Source organism: Schistosoma haematobium, chromosome 4 (assembly GCF_000699445.3).
Source record: "Schistosoma haematobium chromosome 4, whole genome shotgun sequence".
Taxonomy (NCBI): domain Eukaryota; kingdom Metazoa; phylum Platyhelminthes; class Trematoda; order Strigeidida; family Schistosomatidae; genus Schistosoma; species Schistosoma haematobium.
Window position 1 is genome coordinate 21,590,011 of NC_067199.1, and position 25,143 is coordinate 21,615,153.

Sequence of the window (25,143 nt, forward strand, 5' to 3'; positions counted from 1 at the left end):
TAGGAAAGAAAAAAAGTTAATATTGAATGCGTTCTGAAGATAATACAATTCACAACATGATACAATGTTATGTGATGAAAGACCGTTAAATTCCAAAAGTTAGGATCATAAATATGGTGATATTGACATTTCTAAATTTTGAAAGAGGAACTGTCTCTACGTATACAAGCTACCATTGTGCTTGGTGTTTTTTGCTAATATTACTATTATTTGATGAAGTACTAGAAAAGCGATCCGTACTGGAAGGCTCCTTGATCCAACGGGCATAAAATGGTGGGACTTCAGATGATGATTTAACAATTGATGATTGTGATTTAAAGTTAGAATGGTGAGAACTTTTAGATCGAACTAAATCATTCTGACTGTTACTAGACTTATTTTTATATTGTGACTTAGGAGGTGGACTTGGGGAAATATGAGAAACATGATAAACAGGTAAAGAATTTGCGTCAGGTATATTTGAAGCGCCACCGTTTATTAGACTTCTTTTAGTTGGACTGTAACCTATAGAGTCTTGTGACAATTCAGATGCGTTAGCATTGCTAGGGACTTCTACAGGTGACTCATTTTTTCGCCTTGATGATGAGAGATGGACTGAACGAGAACGGCGACGTTGACTATGTTTGTTCTTTGCATCTGGAGAATCGACGGGGATCGATGGTTTATAGGTTGGTGTCGGGAAAGAGTCAGAATCAGATTGAGAATCGGAAATACGTCGTCCGTGTACTTTAGAATGTAATGGTTTAATTCTTTTCGGCTGATAAGTATTATCTTCAACTGAAATAGGACAACTTACATTAGGTACATTTGAAAGTGAACTGATATGACTAGAAGGAGATTTCGGTGCAATCGGTGCTACACTCTTGCTGCGACAAAATTTTCGTGATGGAGGAGGGGAAGCACCAGGCGACTGATCATCAGAAGCAATAATTCTACAAGGATGTGAAACCATATTACAATTAGGTTTTATATGTTCTGTGTGTGTGTGCGATCGTTTTGATTTTTTCTTTGAAAATAAGTGACCATCTGCATGTGATCCACGTTCCTGTGAACTTGAGTTATCAATACGATCGAGCTTCCGATTTTCAAAGCACTCTGGCTCAAGATTATTTAATTTACGTACAGTTTTAGGCTTATGGGATTTTTTCCCAGGTGATTCATTGCACTTATTAAAAGAAGCTGATCGTCCATAACTATCCAAATCAGTATCTGTATTAGTTGAAGAAGCATCTATGGGTAAGGGTAATATATCTGTTGACTCATTAGACTGCAGTAAACGTCGTCTTTTGGATTTCCGTTTAGGAATATTGGATATATCAGGTTTAGAGGAAGGTACAGAGGCATCAGAACAGTTCTCATCTAAAGCACCGAAATGATGAAGTGAGAATTGTTTCGCAACAGACGAAGAAACTAAGCTCGGAGACGGGTTAGCATCAGAAAAGTGTTTCTTGTGAGACTTCTTTTTCAAAAGCCGCTCACCGATGCCATGGGTACTGGGAGGTTCTGGGTGGCAGTTAACGTTATTAGCTTCAGTATTTTCGAACTTTGATTGTGCAAAATTATTTGATGGCTGTTGTTGTTTGTTAGGAGTTCTAGAGACTGTTGACAAGATCGTATCAGATACGGGAACCGAGTCAGTTATCAAGGTGGAATTTGAAGTTACAAACTTTTGTTCTTGTGAAACAGTAGATAGATTTTGAATTTCACTTGAACTATTATTTTTCAACTGAGATGACTCTTGTACAGAAGGATATTTCAACTGATCAATAATAAGTGGATGAACATGAAAAATTCCATCCATATAACGTAACAAAATTAGAATGGGGATTTGAGAAGTATTGATATATGCTCCTTCTGATGAACTGGCGATGTCAATATCTATAGTATGAATTGGTCTTGAATGTCCTGAAAATGAAGTATAACCGGTAGTATCAGTTGAACCTTCTGATTTACGTCCAACGGGTGACTTAAGATGTGGAACTTTTGTAACTAGTTCATCAGCCTGTTGCCATTCTATCATTGCACTATATACACAAGATGTTAATTGATTAAAGCGAGAAAATTGGACAACTAAAGATTCCAACATCTTCAAATCTAAAAGTTGAGAAAAAATACTAATGTATTATTATCTAGAGGAAAAATATCGAGAATTCCAAATGTATAGTTTAGTCAGTCACAGACAACCCAAGACCTGGGACAAATGTTTACTAGCTCAATTTACCCATATTTCATATAAAAAGAGAGACTAGGATGAGACTAAGACAACTGTAATTGAGAGATCAGCATAAGAATTAAGGCTCATAAGTCACGAATGAGATCGAATGGTGTAAAGTATGGAATGAAGTTAGGCTCAGGATTTCCAAGAAACAAATGGCAAGTTAATGCATTGTCACCAAAGGTTCTGAGTCACATTACCTTACATTTTTAACCACAGGTTACAATGATATTGCGAACATTATATCTACAAAAACACTTAAGACAAATACCTAATGATTTTGTTATAATTATAGCAACGAATCAATCAGTATCCTTCCGCTATTTATATGGGCTTGATAGAATTTTAGGTGCTAATATTTAGTGCTCATTTCTATTGCACTATCATGTAGTGAAAATGATATAGTGTGAAATGGAAATTACGTGAAATGATTAATAATTTCACTTAGATTCTATTCTTTAAAAAAATAATTCTAGAAGTCACCACCTTTCATTTCTTCCAAGTTAACCTTCATTAATGATGGGCTCTCTTATGTTGCACAAAAGCGTAAAACGATTGGAATTCTCATTGATATTCCATACAGATTCTGGTTACCTTATTTCACTGATGCTTTAAAGGACTTTCAAGAGATCTGTGAAAAATATCCTATCAGGGTAGTTATGACTTGATAACAGATACAAAAACTTAATCTCTCCAATGAATGAGTGCTTGCGGAACAGAAACTCATAGGTTACGTAAAGGGACCACATACACTCATTACTTTAGCGAGCTTGTAAACCTTAAAAGACTATATTGCTATTATATGTGGATGATGTTAAGGTGATGCTAAGAGTCGATCAAAATCCTTGATATATTGAAGCTAAGACCACTGTTACATAATGAGTAACTACTTATTATGAGTTGTTAAACCGTATGGCTTAAGATATATGAGAAGTAATCAACAATAACATCATTGTAAAAACATAAATTGATGAGACATTTCATAATTTTTTCTGTGTAATGTATTTTATAGGATATGGTTGACGAATTTCAGATAAAATGTTACGTTCACAGGAAATTATTATTTATTATATGAGTAACTCTCTCACCTTCAGAAGACGAATTAGATGTAACTTTCGACTTAATTGAAGATGGTTTTGATGAAGAAGGACTATCCGAAACTTTTGGCAAACTAATATTATCATTTAGGTTAGGAATGTGCTGTTTTACCACAGAAAGATTTGCGTCTATCTATAAAGAAATTACACAAAAAAGTAAAATCGAGTGAAATCGTTTACGAAAAGTGATCTTGGAAGTAGATACTTTAGTTTCTGTAAAAGCAGAAATATTGATTCAAAAAATACAGGATATACTCACTAGTATACCAATATGAGTCCCAAACAGTTTATTTATATCATAAAACAATTCATTATAGAAAATTGGAACAAGAGTACTACAATAGTCACGAGCATTGTTATACAGAAAAATGAAAGATTTTCATCGAAAGAAAAGTCTCTTCAAAAACAGTTTAAACTTATAAAACCAAAAACAATAACTGAGCTTTGTATTATAGCTACAGATAAAACTCTCTAAAACATAAAAAACATTTCACTTTAACTAACCTGGGAAACAATAATCTAACAAGTTGTAATTTTGTTGCTAACAGAAGTGATCCGTAATTAAGACATAATTAACAACATTAAATGCAGTATATATTGTAACTTTCGTTATTTACGTATTTCATGGTAGGACGGTCTTATGACCTAGTTGATTACTTATTCCTAGTTTTATATGGAGCTTATTTATTTCTTTGTGACATTAGACAACTTTGTATTTCCAAATTTGATAAGCTATACTAAACTGGTTAACCTTTAATTTATATGATAAAATTTTTAACGCTTTCCTATGAATGGAAAGGATCAACAATTAAGAATAGTCTAATGAAATGTTTTCTGATTTCCATAGATCTCGTTTGGCTTCGCTATGAATTTATCCAAGAATTATCGAATCCCCTGGTGGTTAGAGGATTGGTACTCTTGTACAAACTAGAAGCACAAGTAACCTGGTTATTCGCCAACAACTAAAAATACTTGAAACTACATATAAAATAATAAATCAACGAAGTCCAGAAGTTACATACACATCATTATTGACTATTGCCCTTGAAACTGGTAAAATATATTGCTTTTATTTTAAGAATAAAAAGGCAGTAATAATGATGTCCACAATCTTATGGATTAATGTTAGTCATTACGAGAAGTAAAAGAACAAAGATTCGATAAAACAAGCATATTACTACATCGAGTATTTTTTTCATTCAACCAAAGTGATATTATTCAAAGGTCAATTCAACATCAAAAAGTACCAATGACTTTCCTTGTACGAATTATCGAAAAGTAAGAGCAAAAATATTAGAGAATATCACTAATTTTACTCTAACGCTGAACTTTTTAATACATACTCTTCTCATTTAGTTTCTATTGATATAATAGTATAAGAAATGTCCGTCAATGTAAGGGTGGACTGAATATCGTTTGAATTGCAACTTTTGGGATTATCTGATAAAAATTTGTGAGTTTTTTTTTCATATACTTATTGAATACTTGGATTATTCTGTTTGGAGCATTAACTATTATGTATGTTAAACCTCACTTAGGTGATTATTGATTAATTATGGACCTATTTTTTCAGTTCCCTTCCACTTATAATGGAGCCATGAGGATATTGTGATTTCCAATTTATATTGATGTATGGTCAATAATTAATCTGATGTTATTATGTGAGATTTCATTCATAAAAGAATAGAGTACAGCAGGAATTATCTTGAAGATAAATCAACTACACTTAGATCACTAAACTGAAGTAGGTAAGGTGAGATTTGAACCAGTGAATTATTAGTTGAGAACCTACAATTTTAACTAATAATTATATTATATGACATATACTTCGCATTAATGGTACTAGTGTTTAGGCTTAACACATTTGATGCAAAATAACTACGTTTTCTCCTACACATATTTCTACAAGATTTTACACAATTCAACTTACAGCCTGAGCAATAAATTAGTGTACTGTTCTTAACAAATTTTAGTGATGCATTACAATTATCTATTGAAGCTACTTGTCAATACGTGTTATCTAAATGTTCAACTCCGCCTGTAGCTCTTCTAGAGTTACTGCTGGTCCCAAGCCCGGGTAAAGGAGGAGGGTTGGGCATGGGGTTAGCGTCCCCATCCCGTAGAAAACCAACTCGCTAAAAACGCTTACCAGAAAAAAAATAAAATCTAAATGTTCACAACGGGGAAGCCATATGATTTTTTTTCATAAAATCTGTCAAACAACATATATACGAGCCAAGTATGTTCTGGCTATATGTTCCATTTTACTCTGAGGGTAATACAGAAATGAGTGTTCATGATGTTAGAAGTAATCGTATATAGAGATGTTACACACCATATTGGTCACAGTCTTAGTCACTAATTAATAGCAGATAAAAATTCTAGTGGAATAGAGTATTAGAAAATGCGCCATGTGACCGATCATACCAACCTTACTTCCTGATTACAACTCTCATGACATACTACTAGTTGTTTCATGGTGTAATATTTCGAAATTTGAAAGATCTCATTGTAACTGATAGCAGCCCATTAGTCAATCAGATTAATAGGATGGCATTTGTTTATTTTTAATAGAGAATAAAACCTTAGTTTATATGCTTTTAAAATTATATTAAAATCAATCAAACATTTTCGTAGGGTTGTTCATTTTTGAAACCAAATAAGGAATAAATACTAATAAAATAGGAACCAATGGATTTAACAGCGAATAAACAATTTACACACTGATTATGCAAACACAGAAAGTAAAACAATTTGTTGACACAACACACACACGAGGAAAAGTCATGACCTGTTGTAAATGCTGCATTTTTTAAAGAAGCAGGAAAGCCAGTACTATGAATTTTATTTGAAAAATAATAGCCATAGATTGTTGCGCATATATATATATATATATATATATATATATATATATATATATATATATAAGGGATTATGTCGCTTAACTTGCGATGAAATCGATTATTTCAGAAATAAACAACTGATACAGCAATCACGTGGATATATATATTGTAAATGACTGCCTTAATAAATGCGGATTATTTTGTTTTAGAGAACAGATTTACCTTGCACAATATATAGTTCCTATACTTATTAGTGAAACTGTGTGGCTCATATGTATTTGGTGCACTCTTGTACCCATATTTATGTGTTCAAATAAATAAATAAATTAGTGAAATAAATTGAATGGATGAATTAGTGTTGAGAATCAGTTCATAATCGAATCACAGTGATATAACTCAATAATCACGAATTTCAGGAATCTCCGCCCCCAAACGCCTTGTTATGGCCGAGAGTGATGAGAGCCAACTGGCGTCCTCCCTCTGCATATCAAACCTGGACTCAGATTGATCACATCGCGATCAGCTACCGCTGGCGTGGTTGTGTACAAGACTACCGTTTCTTTTGAAGTACAAATCTGGACTCTCATCATGCACTTGTTTGCGCTAATCTTACCTTACTTTCCAGTGGCTAACAAATTCATCGATCTAAACAGATCGATGTCAGTAAATTGGTTGCAGCTTCTGCTGCAACTAAATATCAAATCGAGATAGGTTCAAGGCTAGCTACCATCCCACCGAAAAGTATAGATCAGCACTGGTTGCATTTGGATGACGCCATGAAAATGGCGAGTAAAGTCGCTTGCGGCTTCACGAAACGTCCACTTTATAAGCACTGGGTTTCTTCACGCTCCTTACAACTTATTGAAGCCCGTTGGTCTACTCGGTGGACCGTGAGTTTTTCCACAAACGATGACTGTTACGTAACGAAATTGGGCAAAGTTTGCGTAAGGACCGAAAAGCTTGGTGGTCGAGGTGTGCTAATGAGTTGGAAGCAGCAGCTACATCTGGTGACTACCGGAAGCTCTTATCCGAGCCACTGGCAGCAAGAAGTCTGGTGTGAGCGAAACAATCTGTGAGGATGATGGGATGCCAATCACTAACACCCATCGATGTCTCGGACGATGGGCAGAGTTCTTCGAAGGGCAGTTCAACTGGTCTGCTGCTCCGGCAACATCGACCAGACTGTCCTGCCCTCCAAGGCCTGTGTCGACTAATCCATCGAATGAGGCGGAAGTCCACAAAGAACTCCAACTCTTGGAGCGCTACAAATCACCGGGCCCAGATGACCTACCTCCGACATTTCTTAAAGATGATGGTGACCTTCTGGTTAAGGAACTGACTGCGTTGTTTACAAAGTTTTGGGAGTTAGAGAGTGTTTCAACATCGTGCAATCAGTCCCTAACTTTAAAAAGGGTTCACGCAGTCTCTGTAACAACTGTCGAGGAATAAGTCCACTTCCGATTGCGTCCAAATTATTGGCTTCCGTCATACTTCATAGATCGTTCAAAACCCGAGAAAGATTGACTCGCGAAGAGCAGGCTGGTTTTCGTTCTGGTCGAGGATGTATTGATCATATCTTCACCCTCCACCAAACGTTAGAACACTGTCATACTTATCAAAGGCCAACAATCGTAGTGTATCTTGACATCAGGGCTGCCTTCGATTCGTTGGACAGGACTGTTCTCTGGGAGTGTCTATTGCAGAAGGGTGTGTCTGAGAAGTCTATTGACATCTTAAAAGCCCTATATACAAACACCTCCGACAGAGTGAGGACATACAACCTCCTCTCTCCATTGTTCCGTTCACACAGTGAGGTTAGGTAGAGTTGCCCAATCTCACCATTCCACTTCAACTTTGCTATCGATGACCTGGAAACAGCTCTGATGGATGTAAGTAATGGCTGTGTGAATCCGTTGCCTGGAGAAAGACTACTCGACCTTGAGTATGCGGATGATATTGTCTTACTGTGCGATAATGCCCAAGCCATACAATCCGCACTTAATCAGTTGGTAATCAATGTCCGTAGGTACGGCATGTGCTTTGCACCTTCGAAGTGCAAAGTACTTCTACAAGACTGGCAGGACCCTGATCCTACACTCACCCTGGGTAGTGAGCAGATAGAAATAGTCAAGAAGTTCGTGTATCTAGGTAGCTGCATAAGTGCTGGTGGTGGCGTGAGTGATGAGATCAATGGACGTATAATGAAAGCCAGAGCGGCTTATGCCAATCTGGGCCATCTTTGACGCCTTCGTGATGTTAGTCTGGCTGTAAAAGATCGGATCTACAACGCGTCGGTGAGAGCACTTTTGCTCCATGCTTGTGAAACCTGGCCTCTCCGAGTTGAGGATGTTAGGCGACTCTGTGTTTGATCATCGTCGTCTCTGAAGGATTGCCGACATCCAGTGGCAACACCATGTTAGTAATGCAGAGGTTCGGCATCTTGAGTTCGGGCACAGAGATGATATTGCAATCGATGTCATCATCTTGAAACACCGACTTCGGTGGCTTGGACATGTTCTACGAATGTCGTCCCAGAGAATTCCACGTCGTGCATTATTTGCCGACGCTGAGACTGGTTAGGAGAGGCGGAGAGGTGGTCAGTGTATGACATGGTGTCGTGGTAAAAAAGAAAGCTGTACAGGATTAGCTTCTATTGGTCCTTCACGACTCCCTGGTTGGGGTTCGACAGATAGTGTGTAGCGCATATATATTTGGTGCCCTCTTGTACCAATATATTTGTGTTCAAATAAATAGGAATCTCTATTTTGATTACATTTAAACTACTGAGTAGTCATATACGATGAATTATTGAACAATCAAATAACAATGTATTCAGTAATGAAGTAATTGCTTTTTAGAAAAGAGAATCGATTTTTAAATGCTAGATCAAAAATTTTAAGGAACATTTTGTCTATTTTCAGTAGTAATATCGAAACAGTATCGTTGGATTGCACAAATGTATAAATTATATTGTAATAATAATAAGATTATCAGAACTATGTGATATATTAACGCAATACATTTCGAACAATCAGACGTGAATTCCTTGTTCACAAATGTACCTTTGAAAAAAACTATTGATATATCATGTGACTAAATATATTTGAACAACCTTAAATTACCTGTTACTTAAAAAATTCTTAGACTTGCTACTATTATGTACTGATAAAGTCCAGTTTATATTTGAAGATGAATACTTTCGCCAGATGGATGGGGTTGCCTTGGCTAGTCCGTTAGGACCGTTATTAGCAGATGTGTTCATGTTGAAAATCTGACTGAAGACCTCATCGAAAACATGTCACTTTATAAGAGATATGTGGACGATATCTTAGTTGTTTGTGCAAGAAAGGAGAATATGAACTGTTTATTGAATAAACTTAACACTTCAAAACCACATCAGCCTTTCATGTGAAGAGAAGAATGACAGGCTTCTCTTCCTAGATATACTTGTAAGTAGAAGAGATGGCCCAATCAAAGGACCCATTTTTGTAGGATGACTGGTAGCTAGCCTTGTATTTGGTTCGGTTTGATATTTGGTACAACAGAAGCTGTAGATAATATGCTTATACCAATCCGTTTAGGACGAAATGTATGCTGGATACTAAAAAAAAAAGATGGGCTTGGTCCGAACCATGCTATGATAAGAGTCTAGAAACACATCCATACGGGAGGAAGTAGACTGTAGTGAGATCAATCTGAGTTTAGGGTTTAGAAGGACAGGAAGGATCTCAGGCAGTAGTGATCTTGAGTGCTGTTAGAGGCATGAGGGCGGTTACCACTTCCCGGTTTCTCACACCATGGAGGGGTTCTTCTAAAAGCAACTGAAAAGGAAATTGGGTTAGAGTTGGTCTTGGTGACCTGAGAGCGTGACCGCAGTGCTCAAGAGACAACTGCTTGAGGCCGGTCATATATGACCATTTTTGTGAATAATTTTCGCGATAGTTCAGCGGGATAAGGGCAAGGTGTGTATTTTTATGGTCGACCTTTTCTAGCCCCACCTCTCCTTGTGGGAAAGCAGCATCGCTGTTATGCTGGTTGTCTGAAGGAAACACCTTACTGCCGCCACACCTCTGTACAGTCAGAAGCACGACTTCACCTTCGAACCTTGAGTTTGCTGCTTTTAGTCTTACCGCTCTTCAACCGACCTGTCTGGCATGGTAGGACCTTGAGGAACGATTGTTCCAGCCAGTATAGTTCAATTGGTTCATGACGATAGGCAAGCCCGACCAGCACGTCAAGGTAGCAGTAACGGTCGGGCCAAGTAGTAATTATATCGGCGTTGACCCTGTCGGAAGACGGAGCTCGTCAAAATCAGGTTGCGGTTCGATACAACGCTCAAAAATTAGGCTTAGCACTCACATCTTAATTCATTGGAGAATCAGTTACCTACATGCCGATTTTCTCCGTCCATAACATTTTATCATGCTTATTTCGGGTTCATATTTTGTATAGAAGCACTCTATTTTTTCACAAGGTAAACTATTCAGCCGGCTAGTGGTCTTGTATTTGACCTTATTCTAGGACGTAAGTCAATCATATGGTTTTGTAAGTAGCCATCACTCGGTTACATTTTATCATTGCGTTCATATATAGATTAGCATTCTATGCATTTATTTTAATAGTTGAAACTTCATCTAATCAGAACACAAAAATCCTCCTCTACAATGCGGTTTGCACAAAGCGGTAGATGCTCGTCGTTCCCCGACTCGTGGTTATCAACTTCCCACCAATGAGAATCTTGCGTCTAGACAACCGATCAGGACATTCAGTCTTGTCGATGCTCAGTGAACAGACGTTTTTACTTCCCAAAAGGCATATTCGAAGTACTTGAAGGATGCAATATTACTGCACGATAATATAAGTTGTCGAAAATAAGGAAAATCATTTGATGATTAGCATCTTTTTATAACCTTCCTAAATAGTGAAAAATTAGAACTCAGACAATGAAGTATATAATTGTTTGAGATTGCTGGTAAAGGTTTAACACACAAGAGCAATCTTTGCATACCAAAAACCAAAATTGTATATGATAGCTTCAGTTTCTAGAACTGGATATACAACACTTCAATAGAATCTCATTCTATCACGAGATTTGACTCTTTCTAATAAACGACTTCGGCCGAGTGCTATTTTTAGAGCACTGCTGTTTCAGTAGTACTTCTTAAACTTGTTGGAGAACTATATAGACAATGAGTGAAATTTTGAGGTCTTTAGGTATAGCGAAAACAGTTCATCAGTGAGTGATATCATCTTATATTATCGGTTTCGTTGGAACTGAAATTTTGTTAGGTATGGCATTTCGATGCTTTTAACACCCGAAATTGAGCGATAAAGTTGAAACAGTTTGCAAGAAATACAGTAGTTAATTGACAATAAGACACTTGTGTTTAAATGATTACTGTAAAAGAATCCTACAACCATATGCAGGTCAAGTATCAAATAGGTTTCAATTTCGATCATATACATATTGAAATTAAAACTTGTGCCGACGATGATCAAGTTTTGTTCATAAAGAGAATTTATAAAAATGTAAAAATTTTAAGCAACTATTTTCCCTCCTTTTGACTAGTATTTATCAATACTTATCTAATTTCTTTTTTAAATCCTACAAACGCTGTCATGTTATTTATGGTTACATTGAAGTATAATCGCGTTACAAGTGATTGAAGATAAAGATAGGATTAGTTAAGATCCTTAATAGTTTGATATAAACAAAGTTTGGATTTGTTCAACCAACCGAAGATATAAACGTATATTAACAGTAAAAATTACTACCGTTGAATATATTTCACAGGATAATTAGTGGAGAATATGTATTTATCAAGAATACTAAATAATAAATCTAATAACCAAAAAAATAGAACAAATAGAAACTTACCTCTTCACGCAAGTTGTCTATTGACTGTAATCTTAAACGATATGTATGAAATCCAACGGCAGCTTTGATTCTCATTAAAACATAATACCATAAGTACATCCAACTAGCATCGCGTTTAACTTTGATTGTTAATTCATTTGTATCAGGAGAATTCTCTACTTCAGTTCGATGATTACGACGTTTAGTTAATTTTGCTTCGACTCGATGCATTCGACGAACGCAATGTTGAATTTGATTAGCTGCTTCAGTAAGCATATCAATAGCCCTGAGTATTTCCTTTTTGGATTCAAAGATGTATGCAGCAGCTAAATAGTGTTTTACTGATCTAGTCATTTGTACTGGATATTCATGAAGTGGTTGTAAATTAAGAAGCATCTGTGAACGATTTGGTACTTCACTAGAACTATTATCACGAGAACAAGAGGATATAGCGCTAACTAACGCTTTCCAACATTTAGATGCTTCGAATTTACATTCTTCTGCTTTGAATATTTCACTCGATGGGTTACTATCCTGTAGTCTGCCAAAGAAAATTAAAAATAAAATAAACATTATACGTATCAAATTCTTAAATATTTCGTGAAATAGAAAATGTGAAGTAAAATGTTCACTGTAACCGTTGGATATGGAAGATTGTACTGACTTGATACATTACATGTTTAGTGAAAACAAACACATTTCATTGACAATTTTTATATCCACTATATCAAAACAAAGTGATATTGTCCATCAAGATATTAAAAAGGGACACACCATATAAAACTTAGTCTTATTTCTGTTTCCCACAATTATTCCAAACTAAAAATATGTAGCTCAGTAGACAGGTTTAGGTTCATATAACGTTAACGTGATGACTAACAATACTAAATTGTTTTACAAAATAGTTGACAAGTAGAATGAAGTTGAAACTTAAGACTTATTAGGGAAAATGTAGTATCTAAACTGATGAACAACAGATCTATTGTGAAGCAATGATAATGAAATATGGAAGATAAAGCTAACTGCTTACTGGGGGGGGGTATTCCCTTATGCTTAACGTTTATGAAGATGACAATAAACAATTACTCTAGAACATGACTGCATTTTAACCCATAAGGATTGTAATATATATATATATATATATATATATATATATATATATATATCACTGGAGCAGTCAAATAATAATTCAGTTAGTGCATATATCAAATCTAGGAGACAAATAGTACATAAGAATTTTGGATCTAGTTACTCTGTATGAAAAGTTAATCTTCGGAAACTGTAATAAGGTTTAGTAATGTTTAATAATTAGGATACTTGCATCGAACTATAACGTTCCCTTAGAATTACTAAATTATGCTGATGTACAGTACCCATTATAATAAGAGATGACTGTTGTACCTTAACAATCTGATAACTTTGTTTGAAGCGATGAGTGCTGATTATAAGTGCCGTTGAGAACACCAGTACTTGATTGGATGAACATAAAATATTGATGAACTCAAAAAAAAGATGTATATGTTCTGGAATCCACTACTAGAAACTGTCAAAATAACATACAAAATGAATGATTGATTCTAACCAGGAAAAAATGAAAACCATGCATAATAAGACAACTAATTTCAACAATTAAAATCTTACTTTTCATTCTCCTGTTTGATGATCCTGCCAAATTGTTCCTCAATAAAAAGCAAACTATCAGAGAGATTCATACATGGGAGTGATTGACCACCCAACTGCGGTAAATTCTGAGCAATATTTGATGACAAGTTAGTAAGATCACAGACTGGATCACGGAGAATTGGGGGCACAGTACCAAGAGGCTTTTGAGTAGGAGTGCTAATTATACCAACGGAACACTGTGAAACAAAACGACTAGATATCAAATTATTATTACTACTGCTAGGCCATATGTCACATTGAACATCTACATCATTTAAGATGGTAGTTCGATTAAGATGAGGCGACGTCATTGTGTAAATATCATGGTAACTCTTATGAGACGAAGGTTCGTCTGCTAGATGGTGTGATTGTTTCGTTTCACATGATCCAGTGAAACTGGGTGGTGGGACGAGTAAAATACCTGTAAGTGACCTGGAGCGAGTACGTCTACTTTGATTGGTCTTGGAGATTACTGAACTGTCATTTTCAACAGCACCACGCAGAATATCTCTCATTTTTTTAATTAAATGATAATCAGATGAAGAAAAACTAATGGGAACCTCTTCATTCTTAGGTGAGGAATTTGACGTCCGAGAGAAGGACTGTTGTATTTTATTACGAACTTTGGTTACCGTTAAGTCAGGAAATATCCAACAGTCAGATGGGATGTCACGAAGAGGATAAATACCCACAGTATTCTGAACTAAGGAAACAGAATCATTGATATCCTTCTTCATATCAGAATCATTTTGTGGTTGTTCATGAGTCGATAACTCAGAACTAGGTGTTGTGACTGACACCTTGGATACTGTAAGTTTTGAGCTGCATTTTGATCGCCTTTTTAGCTTCTTACCAGTGGAATCGTGAGCTGGGGGCGGCATGCTACTGGAATTATTCATATAACTATGAGATTTATCTATATTTGTAATAAGAGTCTGAACTTCGTTATTACCCGTCTTTTTTTCCGTGATTTCATTGACATCTGATCTGTTGAGCTCTTTTTCTAGTGTATCGATAGGTTTCGCCAATCCTGGAGTTAAGTTAGCAGTAGGTGGGATGTATTCATCAACGGGACATGATAAACTAGAAAGGCAATTACGGTTAATGGATAATTCATTCGATCCTTCCTGAGTAACGAAAACAGAATTAAGTTTAAAAGTCTTATCTTCAGTTCGAGCATCTACTTTTTCGACATCTTTTCGACGGTTAGAATGGAATAACGATTGGTGACCCATTGTTTTTGATTTTTCCGGTGTTACATTCTTACCATCTGAGCGGGTACATTCTTGATGCGATGATTTGCAGTTGATTTTTGAATTAGAATCATCTGATGGTGTTTGATGAGCATCAGGAGAATTGGTTGCGTTCTCCAACTTTTGTTCAGTAAACACAGATTTTTCTTCAATTACCTGAGATGGTTTTGTAAGTATATTAACTGGGTCACTATGATGGATTGGGCTGAGCTCTGTGATCAGACAGTCTTTCTGAGTTAAAAACTGTCCTGATTCGAAAAGCAAACGTTGAATGAAATTTTTTTTGGTTTCAGGACCCTTACAATGCTCATTGAAATATTCGCTTGTCCTATTTGTTATTGTATCAGTACGGGGCTTAATTACGATATCATGGTTGGAATTGGATTTATCACTCAACACTAGAATTGGCTTCTGTATTGTCAATTTTGGAGTTGTAGTGCTTGTAACTGTTGTCAACCTGCTAGAAACGTTGTTGTTATTATCACTTGAATTGTTGATTGGAAGTGACGTCCTAAAATCTTCTGGATAATGTTTTCGTAATGGATTTTCTGCAGTTAAAGGAGATGGTCGACTTCCAGATAAGTACATTGGATTTTCAGATTTGCTAGTTCATTGAAATAGTAAAAGGGACAAACTTCAATATAACAGCTTTTAAAATACATTATTTATTTCAATACTAAGTTTGTATTTGTGAGTAGTCAATAGCCATAAGTACACTTCTGGTAGTTGCTAATCATAAGACTAGATATTTTATAACTCCTCTTAGTATTTAAACATCGTAATTGTCGTTTAGTGACAAAACCAAATACACGCTCCTCCTATAGGAACAACTACTGTCGTAACACTACAAAAAATGTACATACTCAAACCCATGTAAGCTAGTAGACAGTAGAATGAGCTTTCAAAAGAAGTACCAGCTTTAGAATAATACACATGGTAAAACTGAGACTGGGTTAACAAATATGCTATTCAATAGCATCAATCCATACTAGCGAAACTAATGTTACTACATGTTGGATAATATGGACAGAAAGAATATATTTTCATATAGTTCATAAACCGTCGAAAATCCCTTTTTGAAGTGGTGACTTTATTTATTAAAACTACTCATTAATAGGTAACAGAGAGTAATAGAATTACATTACAAAGGAACTTTCATATGAAATCAGTGCATCTTTAAAAAAGGTAGATAAAAACTCTCCTGTAGATTACGTAATCACTAATTGGAGTGAAAATATTCTGACACATGACCTTCCACAAAGCGAGAGGCTAAGAACAAAAATACTTCGCTTAAAAGCTCCACAAAAATATTTGCATACATACGTTTTGAATAAGGATCAATTTCAGTATAACAGACCCTCATATGCCCTGGTACGATAGAGTGGGAGAGCTGACTATCTCAATCGAAATGCTCTCACAAGGTCACGTGAATGCAACCACTGCCAGGGAAGTCTAACTCACTGCATTCTTCTGAAGAGGGTGTTGTTTATGAAATTAGGAGGACGAAAAGCGAATGTCCGGCACCTTAACCAGGTTGGGTCCACCCAGGGGAGCTGGAAAATCTTGCTTCCAAACCAATGGTGCACATGGGCTCCAGTACCCTGAGGGGACAGATGGCGTATGAACCTATTGTTGGTCACCGGCTAACATGGGACGGCATCTCCCCACGATGCTCCACTGCCCTGTGGGTCAGACCTTTAGGTCAAAGGCTCCAGGTGTGACCCCCTAAGAGAACCACCTGCCTGGTCCTACGTTGTAGCTGACTGACTGACTGAAACAGGCAGTATCACAGCCCACACACAAATAAAATGGAATGACGATAATTACTGAAAATACTATTCTGTCCTCGATTAAGCCAGACAATTCGCGTTCATTTCATAATATTTTTTAATTACTACATCACTTACCTACTATCTTTATTGCCACTTTCTGTATCGGTATATTTCAACTTATACAGCAGCTCGCCTATGGTGGAAACTCTGTTCTATCTAAACGTCCTTGAGTCACTGTCCGGTTGAAAATTGTATGTTACCACCGAATATGAGTACTAAATCAGTTTTTCTGAAACCACATATACCATTCAAATTGGCTGCCTTCAACGTTCGCACACTAATGCAGATCGGACAACAGATAAGGTCGGCTATGTCTTTAAAAAGTTTTAATATCGACGTCTGTTGTCTATCCGAGACCCGTATTCAAGACTCTGGTGAAGTACTACAAATTCGATCTCCATCTGTCGCTTCAAAAAGCTTGTTTTACGTGCGTTTATCCAGGGACGCTGTGGCATCTTCGTCTGGTCTCGTTGGCGTTGGTGTCGCACTAAGCGCTACAACTGAGGCAGCACTAGTCGATTGGATCCCCATCAACAGTCGGTTATGTGCTGTCAAATTACAAAGTCCTATCAAAGTAAGAAGAAATCAGTGTGAGAAACAATGGTCTATCGTCATCTCCGCCTATGCTCCGACAGATTGCAGCCCGGACGCAATCAACGATGAATTCTACCATCAGTTAACAGTTCTTTTACAGAAAGTGCGTTCGACAGATATGGTAGTACTAGCTGGAGACTTGAATGCTCAGGTCGGGCGTCTAGGCACAGAAGAGAGTCGTTTAGGTGACTGATGGGGAATTGTTGACCGCAAGTCAGATAACGGAGACCGTCTACTGCAACTGTGCACAGACCACAACCTGTTTCTGGCTAGCACTAACTACCGGCACAGTCATCGCTGATGTGCCACCTGGCGTCCTCCCTCTGCATATCAAACCTGGACTCAGATTGATCACATCGCGATCAGCTACCGCTGGCGTGGTTGTGTACAAGACTACCGTTTCTTTTGAAGTACAAATCTGGACTCTCATCATGCACTTGTTTGCGCTAATCTTACCTTACTTTCCAGTGGCTAACAAATTCATCGATCTAAACAGATCGATGTCAGTAAATTGGTTGCAGCTTCTGCTGCAACTAAATATCAAATCGAGATAGGTTCAAGGCTAGCTACCATCCCACCGAAAAGTATAGATCAGCACTGGTTGCATTTGGATGACGCCATGAAAATGGCGAGTAAAGTCGCTTGCGGCTTCACGAAACGTCCACTTTATAAGCACTGGGTTTCTTCACGCTCCTTACAACTTATTGAAGCCCGTTGGTCTACTCGGTGGACCGTGAGTTTTTCCACAAACGATGACTGTTACGTAACGAAATTGGGCAAAGTTTGCGTAAGGACCGAAAAGCTTGGTGGTCGAGGTGTGCTAATGAGTTGGAAGCAGCAGCTACATCTGGTGACTACCGGAAGCTCTTATCCGAGCCACTGGCAGCAAGAAGTCTGGTGTGAGCGAAACAATCTGTGAGGATGATGGGATGCCAATCACTAACACCCATCGATGTCTCGGACGATGGGCAGAGTTCTTCGAAGGGCAGTTCAACTGGTCTGCTGCTCCGGCAACATCGACCAGACTGTCCTGCCCTCCAAGGCCTGTGTCGACTAATCCATCGAATGAGGCGGAAGTCCACAAAGAACTCCAACTCTTGGAGCGCTACAAATCACCGGGCCCAGATGACCTACCTCCGACATTTCTTAAAGATGGTGGTGACCTTCTGGTTAAGGAAATGACTGCGTTGTTTACAAAGTTTTGGGAGTTAGAGAGTGTTTCAACATCGTGCAATCAGTCCCTAACTTTAAAAAGGGTTCACGCAGTCTCTGTAACAACTGTCGAGGAATAAGTCCACTTCCGATTGCGTCCAAATTATTGGCTTCCGTCATACTTCATAGATCGTTCAAAACCCGAGAAAGATTGACTCGCGAAGAGCAGGCTGGTTTTTGTTCTGGTCGAGGATGTATTGATCATATCTTCACCCTCCACCAAACGTTAGAACACTGTCATACTTATCAAAGGCCAACAATCGTAGTGTATCTTGACATCAGGGCTGCCTTCGATTCGTTGGACAGGACTGTTCTCTGGGAGTGTCTATTGCAGAAGGGTGTGTCTGAGAAGTCTATTGACATCTTAAAAGCCCTATATACAAACACCTCCGACAGAGTGAGGACATACAACCTCCTCTCTCCATTGTTCCGTTCACACAGTGAGGTTAGGTAGAGTTGCCCAATCTCACCATTCCACTTCAACTTTGCTATCGATGACCTGGAAACAGCTCTGATGGATGTAAGTAATGGCTGTGTGAATCCGTTGCCTGGAGAAAGACTACTCGACCGTGAGTATGCGGATGATATTGTCTTACTGTGCGATAATGCCCAAGCCATACAATCCGCACTTAATCAGTTGGTAATCAATGTCCGTAGGTACGGCATGTGCTTTGCACCTTCGAAGTGCAAAGTACTTCTACAAGACTGGCAGGACCCTGATCCTACACTCACCCTGGGTAGTGAGCAGATAGAAATAGTCAAGAAGTTCGTGTATCTAGGTAGCTGCATAAGTGCTGGTGGTGGCGTGAGTGATGAGATCAATGGACGTATAATGAAAGCCAGAGCGGCTTATGCCAATCTGGGCCATCTTTGACGCCTTCGTGATGTTAGTCTGGCTGTAAAAGATCGGATCTACAACGCGTCGGTGAGAGCACTTTTGCTCCATGCTTGTGAAACCTGGCCTCTCCGAGTTGAGGATGTTAGGCGACTCTGTGTTTGATCATCGTCGTCTCTGAAGGATTGCCGACATCCAGTGGCAACACCATGTTAGTAATGCAGAGGTTCGGCATCTTGTGTTCGGGCTCAGTGACGATAACCCAATTGGTGTTACCATCTTGAAACATCGACTTCGGTGGCTTGGACATGTTCTACGAATGCCGTCCCAGAGAATTCCACGTCGTGCATTATTTGCCGACGCTGAGACTGGTTGGAAGAGGCGGAGAGGTGGTCAGTGTATGACATGGTGTCGTGGTAAAAAGAAGGATGTACAGGACTGGCTTCTGTCGGTCTTTCACGTTTCCCTGGTTGGGGTTCGGTCAGTCAGTCAGTCAGTCAGCTACAACGTAGGACCAAGCACAAATATGCATCGGTCCAGGTTGCCATACCTCATTAGCACAGCAAGATGAATACCGGATTCATATGAGTGGTTAGGTCAAAGGTGGTAATATATAGGAGAAAGATTGCATATAAGCATACAGTACAGGAAGAAAGAATTAGTTAGTAGAAAGAAAGATATGGAGTGATTTTAATCTCTTAGTTTAAGGGAAGACAGAGAATGTATACACCGACGCCAGTGTGATCGATTCTGAGCCATGTCACCAGGAGTCTCCAACCATGGTTTACGATAGTCACACGGACCCCAACCAAGTAGTCTGCATCTACCAACATGGCTCACACTAGAAGTTGGTGAGTTCAAGCACTGATGCCATGTTTTGGTTTGGTCGCCACTAACTTTCTTCCAACCATCCCCAACACTAGTCAGCATTGTGCGTCGTGATAATCAGTGTTCAGGCATACGTAACACGTAGCACAACCATCTCAGTCGATGAAGATTCACAACCTCATCAACTGATTTACCATCATTCCCTAATACCCTGTGTCTAACCCCACTATTACTTACCCAGTGATCCCAGCAGATGCGAGTAATATTTCTAAGGCATATGTGGTCAAATACTAGTAGCTTACGGGTGTCTTCTACTCTTAATGGCCATGTTTCGCTGCCGTAAATTGAAACAGAAAGGACTGCCGCGCAGTATAATCGTCCTTTTATTGATAGACGGATATCTCGCCTTCGCCATAGGTGACGTAAGTTGGCAAAAGCCAAACGAGCTTTTCGAATCCGTGCTGAGATTTCGTCTGATACCAACCCATTAGGGCTGATCAGACTTCCAAGATAAGTGAAGTTGTCGACGCGTTCGACTACTTCACTCCCTATCCTTAGTTCAAGTGTTGACGCAGGCCAGTCCTGAAGCAACAACTTGCATTTAGAGGGAGAGAAGCTCATTCCAAACATTCTGGCATTGTTGCTTAGTGCTACCAAAAGACTCTGCATTTTATCAGCGTCTTCACCAAACAGGACTATGTCATCTGCGTATTCTAAATCGATAAGTGGACCTCCTGGAAGGAGATCAATACCCGAGAATTCAGTCGACCAGAATGTTATACCCATCAGTAGGTCTATGATGAAGTTAAACAGAAATGGAGAAAGTGAACAGCCTTGACGGACACCACTTGAGGTTGCAAAAGCAGATAACAGTTCGCCATAAGCTCTGACTCGACTAGTAGTGTTCGAGTAAAGAGCCTTCACAAGGTTTATGTACTTCTGAGGTACTCCTTTCAATGACAGACACTGCCACAGAATCTCGCGGTCTACGGAGTCAAATGCTGCTTTTAAGTCAAGAAAGATCACCATTGTCGGAAGCCGATAATTATGCCTGTGTTCTAGAACCTGACGAATGGTGAATATGTGGTTGATGCAGCCAAAATTAAGTCTGAAGCCAGCCTGATTTTCTCGTGTTTGCAGTTCACGAGTCTTAGTTAGGCGTCTGATAATTATCGAGGCTAGTATTTTAGATACCATATTAGTCAAACTAATCCCTCTATGGTTGTCACAGGATGATTTTGGCCCTCTCTTATATATTGGGACGATAAGTGATTGCGACCAGTCAAATGTGATTACGTCTGACTCCCATATCTTAGCTAAAATATTAGTCAACCTAATCGCTAAAATTGGACCACCATCCTTAAAGACCTCTGGAGCCAATCCATCTGGACCAGCTGCCCTTCCTCGTTTCAGACCAACTATAGCCTTTTGAACTTCAGCAAGAGTTGGGGGACCTACTTCAATGTTCCATTCACACTGTCTGGGAATGGAGGGTAGTTGTAGAGTAGCTGAAGGCCAGCTGAACTGTTCCCTAAAATGTTCCGCCCATCGTTCTAAACGTCTGGACTGGGAGCAGATGAGAGTGTCGTCTTTTTCCAAAATAATCTCACTTACACTTGACTTATTAGTTCCAGTTTCTTTTATTAGTCTGTAAAGCTGTCTTGTGTTCCCTATAGTCGCCGCCTTTTCCATCTCTTTTGCTTTCGTTGCCCACCACTGCTCACGGTCGTTTCTTAGACTTTTTCTTAACCTAGATCTGATTCGTTGTTTGGAACCTGATGGGACGAGTTTGCGAGAATCCATCAGTGTGATAGACTTTGAAGAAATCCACTGGTTCTTTGTAACTCTGTGGTTTAAGTCACTAATAGAGTTCATTGCTGTTTCCACAGCTGTTTGTATATCTTTCCAAGCAACATCTGGGTCAGCCTCGTTTTCAGAACTACCTAAGTGTGACCTCAGTTGTTACTGGAACCTACTTTTGGTTTTCTCGTTACTCAATTCAGTTCTAATGGGTCTTTTTAATGTGGCTTTCTTGCGTCCAGTGAGGCACAAGCAGATGCGTGCCCGTATTGGGGCATGGTCGAAGTCCAAGCAGGTACTCCAGAATGAACGACAATCTTCTACCGACCCTCTCCAACGATGACTGGTGGCAATATGGTCTATTTGAGTCCATCGTTGGTTTGGTGTAGGGGGTCACCATGTTAGACGATGTCTCTCCTTATGCTTAAAATTAGTGTTTGCTAAAAATAAATGATTGTCTAAGCACAGTTGCAGCAGACGATCACCATTATCTGTTCGCTGTGCCGGTATACTAAAATACCCACCTAAATGCCTTTCTGTTTGGTTTAAACTACCTATCTGGGCATTAAAGTCACCTGCTATGAGTACTATGTCTGAACGCTTAGCTTTCTGAAGAAGTTCAGATAGCTTTCTGTAAAATTCATCTTTCATTTCATCTGAGCTGCAGTCGGTGGGAGCGTAGGCAGAAACGACAAAAAGGCAACGACGTGTGTCCCTATCCTTCCGAGTTCTTACGGAGCCGTTTAGCCGAACAGCACATAAACGACTGTTAACGGGGATGCACTCTAACAGTGCTTGTTCCGCCCTCATGCTTAGTGCTATCCCAGATAGTGCGACACAGTGGCCAGAGACGCTATCACATATGGCTCAGAATAGAATCCAATAGCGATCCTGCTGTAACCTTCTTTTACTTTCTTCATAAAAAAGGACGTAACTTCTTTAAGTGAAAAAATTCTCTATGGCTGTACTTTTGCTAATTGAACTGTCTCTTCCATTATCATTATTTCACTATCGTACACTAATTTATGTTCGCTATTGTTCCCCTTTGTCTTATACGCACCTTACATTCTTTACCTCTTCACATTCTCATTATTGTGTGGCGCATATGTATGTGGTGCCCCTTTGTACCAATATTTGTATTCAAATAAATGAAAGTATAACAGGCTGATATTGTAGACCTAGACGCGTGCTCAAACTTTTGAACCGTGTATTTCGAAACTGTACAGCTATCAGGGTAAATTTTACTAGGTAATATTTGTTTTGATAGTTATTACGTACATAAATCTCAAAGCGTATTCAACGGCTTACTTGAAAAGCACAACCTACTCTGAAGCCAAATACTATCAGATACAAGAAGAAGCACTAGTTGTTGAAATACTCCCTTTGCTATTTACTGTTTGGAGAAACGAGTGAAATATACATTTGGATCTATGTATTAAACATATTATGGATAGAATAACATCAAAAACGCAAAAAAACATCGCCCAGATTGGCATAAGCCGCCTCTGGCTTTTACTATAGGTGAACTGATTTCACTATTCACCATCATCAGAACTTACACAGTTACACGAATATATATAAACTTCGACTACTATATACTCACTGCCAAGAGTAAGCGAAGGCACAATCTCCTGTCGATCTCAAAAGAATACTTTGCACTCAGGAGGTACAAGGCACATTCCATACCTGTGGACATAGATTACCAGCTGATTAAGTGCAGATTGCATGGCTTAGATATCACCGCGCGGTAAGACAATATCATCCGCATACTCAAGATCGAGTAGTCTTTCTCCAGGTAACAGATTCACACCACTACTGTCTGCACCGAATCTGTTAAATTAGAACATGACGTTGTGATTATGAGCGTCTTTAACCTTTCACATATCTTATGAGGAAAATCCATTGATTCCGGAAATTTATAGCTTGTAAGTATAGAAGTGGTTATTATTGAGTAGCATGAAATATCAAGGGTAACAAGAAATAACTTTACAGTTCATTTCGGATAAAATTCTTAACTAGGTCGAAGCATCTAATTATAAAACTAATCACGCTAAAAATTATCAAACAATAATAGCAACAGATATTTTGACGAAAACAACCTACCTCACAACACACTCGGTCGGAGCCTCGGAAATACGCCCGGATATCTTTGATTCAAGAGGATCTTGTTTATTAACATCAATTTGCGGCAGATCTATGAAGCCATTTTGGGTATTTGGAATAGGAGATTCTGTTCCGGAACCGTCAGCATTTAGGATGGAGAGTGGACTGACGAATGGTGGTGGTGGACGTAGTGCATGATTGAGAATAGAAAGGCTCTCTGACGTGCTTTTATCACCTGGTTTAACCAACATATCACCGTCATCTATTGGTGTCTCAACGGCAATAGTTCTAGACGATGTTCTTGGTCTTGGCTTCTCTTCATTTTCTTCTTCGCTATCAGACAATAACAGATCTTCCCATAGCCTGAAATTACATTATGTTACCAAGCCTATTAAAAGACCTCACTTATGACGCTCAGCTAATGTGATAGTCCCTGGAGCCACATTTGATTTTTCGGATGTACTTATCTTCTGGAGTGTATGTATTGTCCTACTACCGGGAGATACTTGGTCAATTGTAGGCGTACTTTTGTTAAGATCAGAGGCCGGGATGGGAGTTGTTGGTACTTTATAAGAACGGTTTATGAAAGGAGGTGGGATAAAGCTAAATTCATTTGGCAATATGAGAAAGCTTACTTATAACACCCTAGTGCTTTAAAACGAATGCACCAGCTAACATCAGTAGGTTCATATTGATAAACTGATGACCAGGGATCTCTGACCTCTAGAGAACCCTAAATTAGAGAAAAGGGATCCATTACCTAACTCTGTATGTTTGGGCCATACCAAACTACTTGAATTAGAGATATTTTGTTCAGTAGTACTCGAGTAACCCAGGACGTTCATGAATTCTGGAACAGTCATACCCATCCGGGAGGATATGACTCGGGCATCACGGTCATCAGAAGAAGCCTAAAGGTTTAATAATATCCTGATATGTTCAAAACCTTAACAAGTTTCAAACAATTCGGTGAGATTTTGTTAGATGACATTGTCAAAATCGAACGGTCCAT

General features: G+C 38.5%; 1 protein-coding gene across 1 annotated transcript; it reads right to left on the reverse strand.

Moving 5' to 3' along the window:
- Positions 1–169: 169 nt before the first annotated feature.
- MS3_00007644 (uncharacterized protein) lies at positions 170–25,143 on the reverse strand (the record flags this gene model as incomplete). Its single annotated transcript, XM_012937261.2, has 9 exons — positions 170–2,094; positions 3,304–3,445; positions 12,034–12,553; positions 13,654–15,531; positions 24,132–24,494; positions 24,537–24,734; positions 24,767–24,854; positions 24,892–25,042; positions 25,078–25,143. The coding sequence occupies 9 exons, from the start codon at positions 25,141–25,143 to the stop codon at positions 170–172; spliced, it is 5,331 nt and encodes a 1,776-aa protein (XP_012792715.2).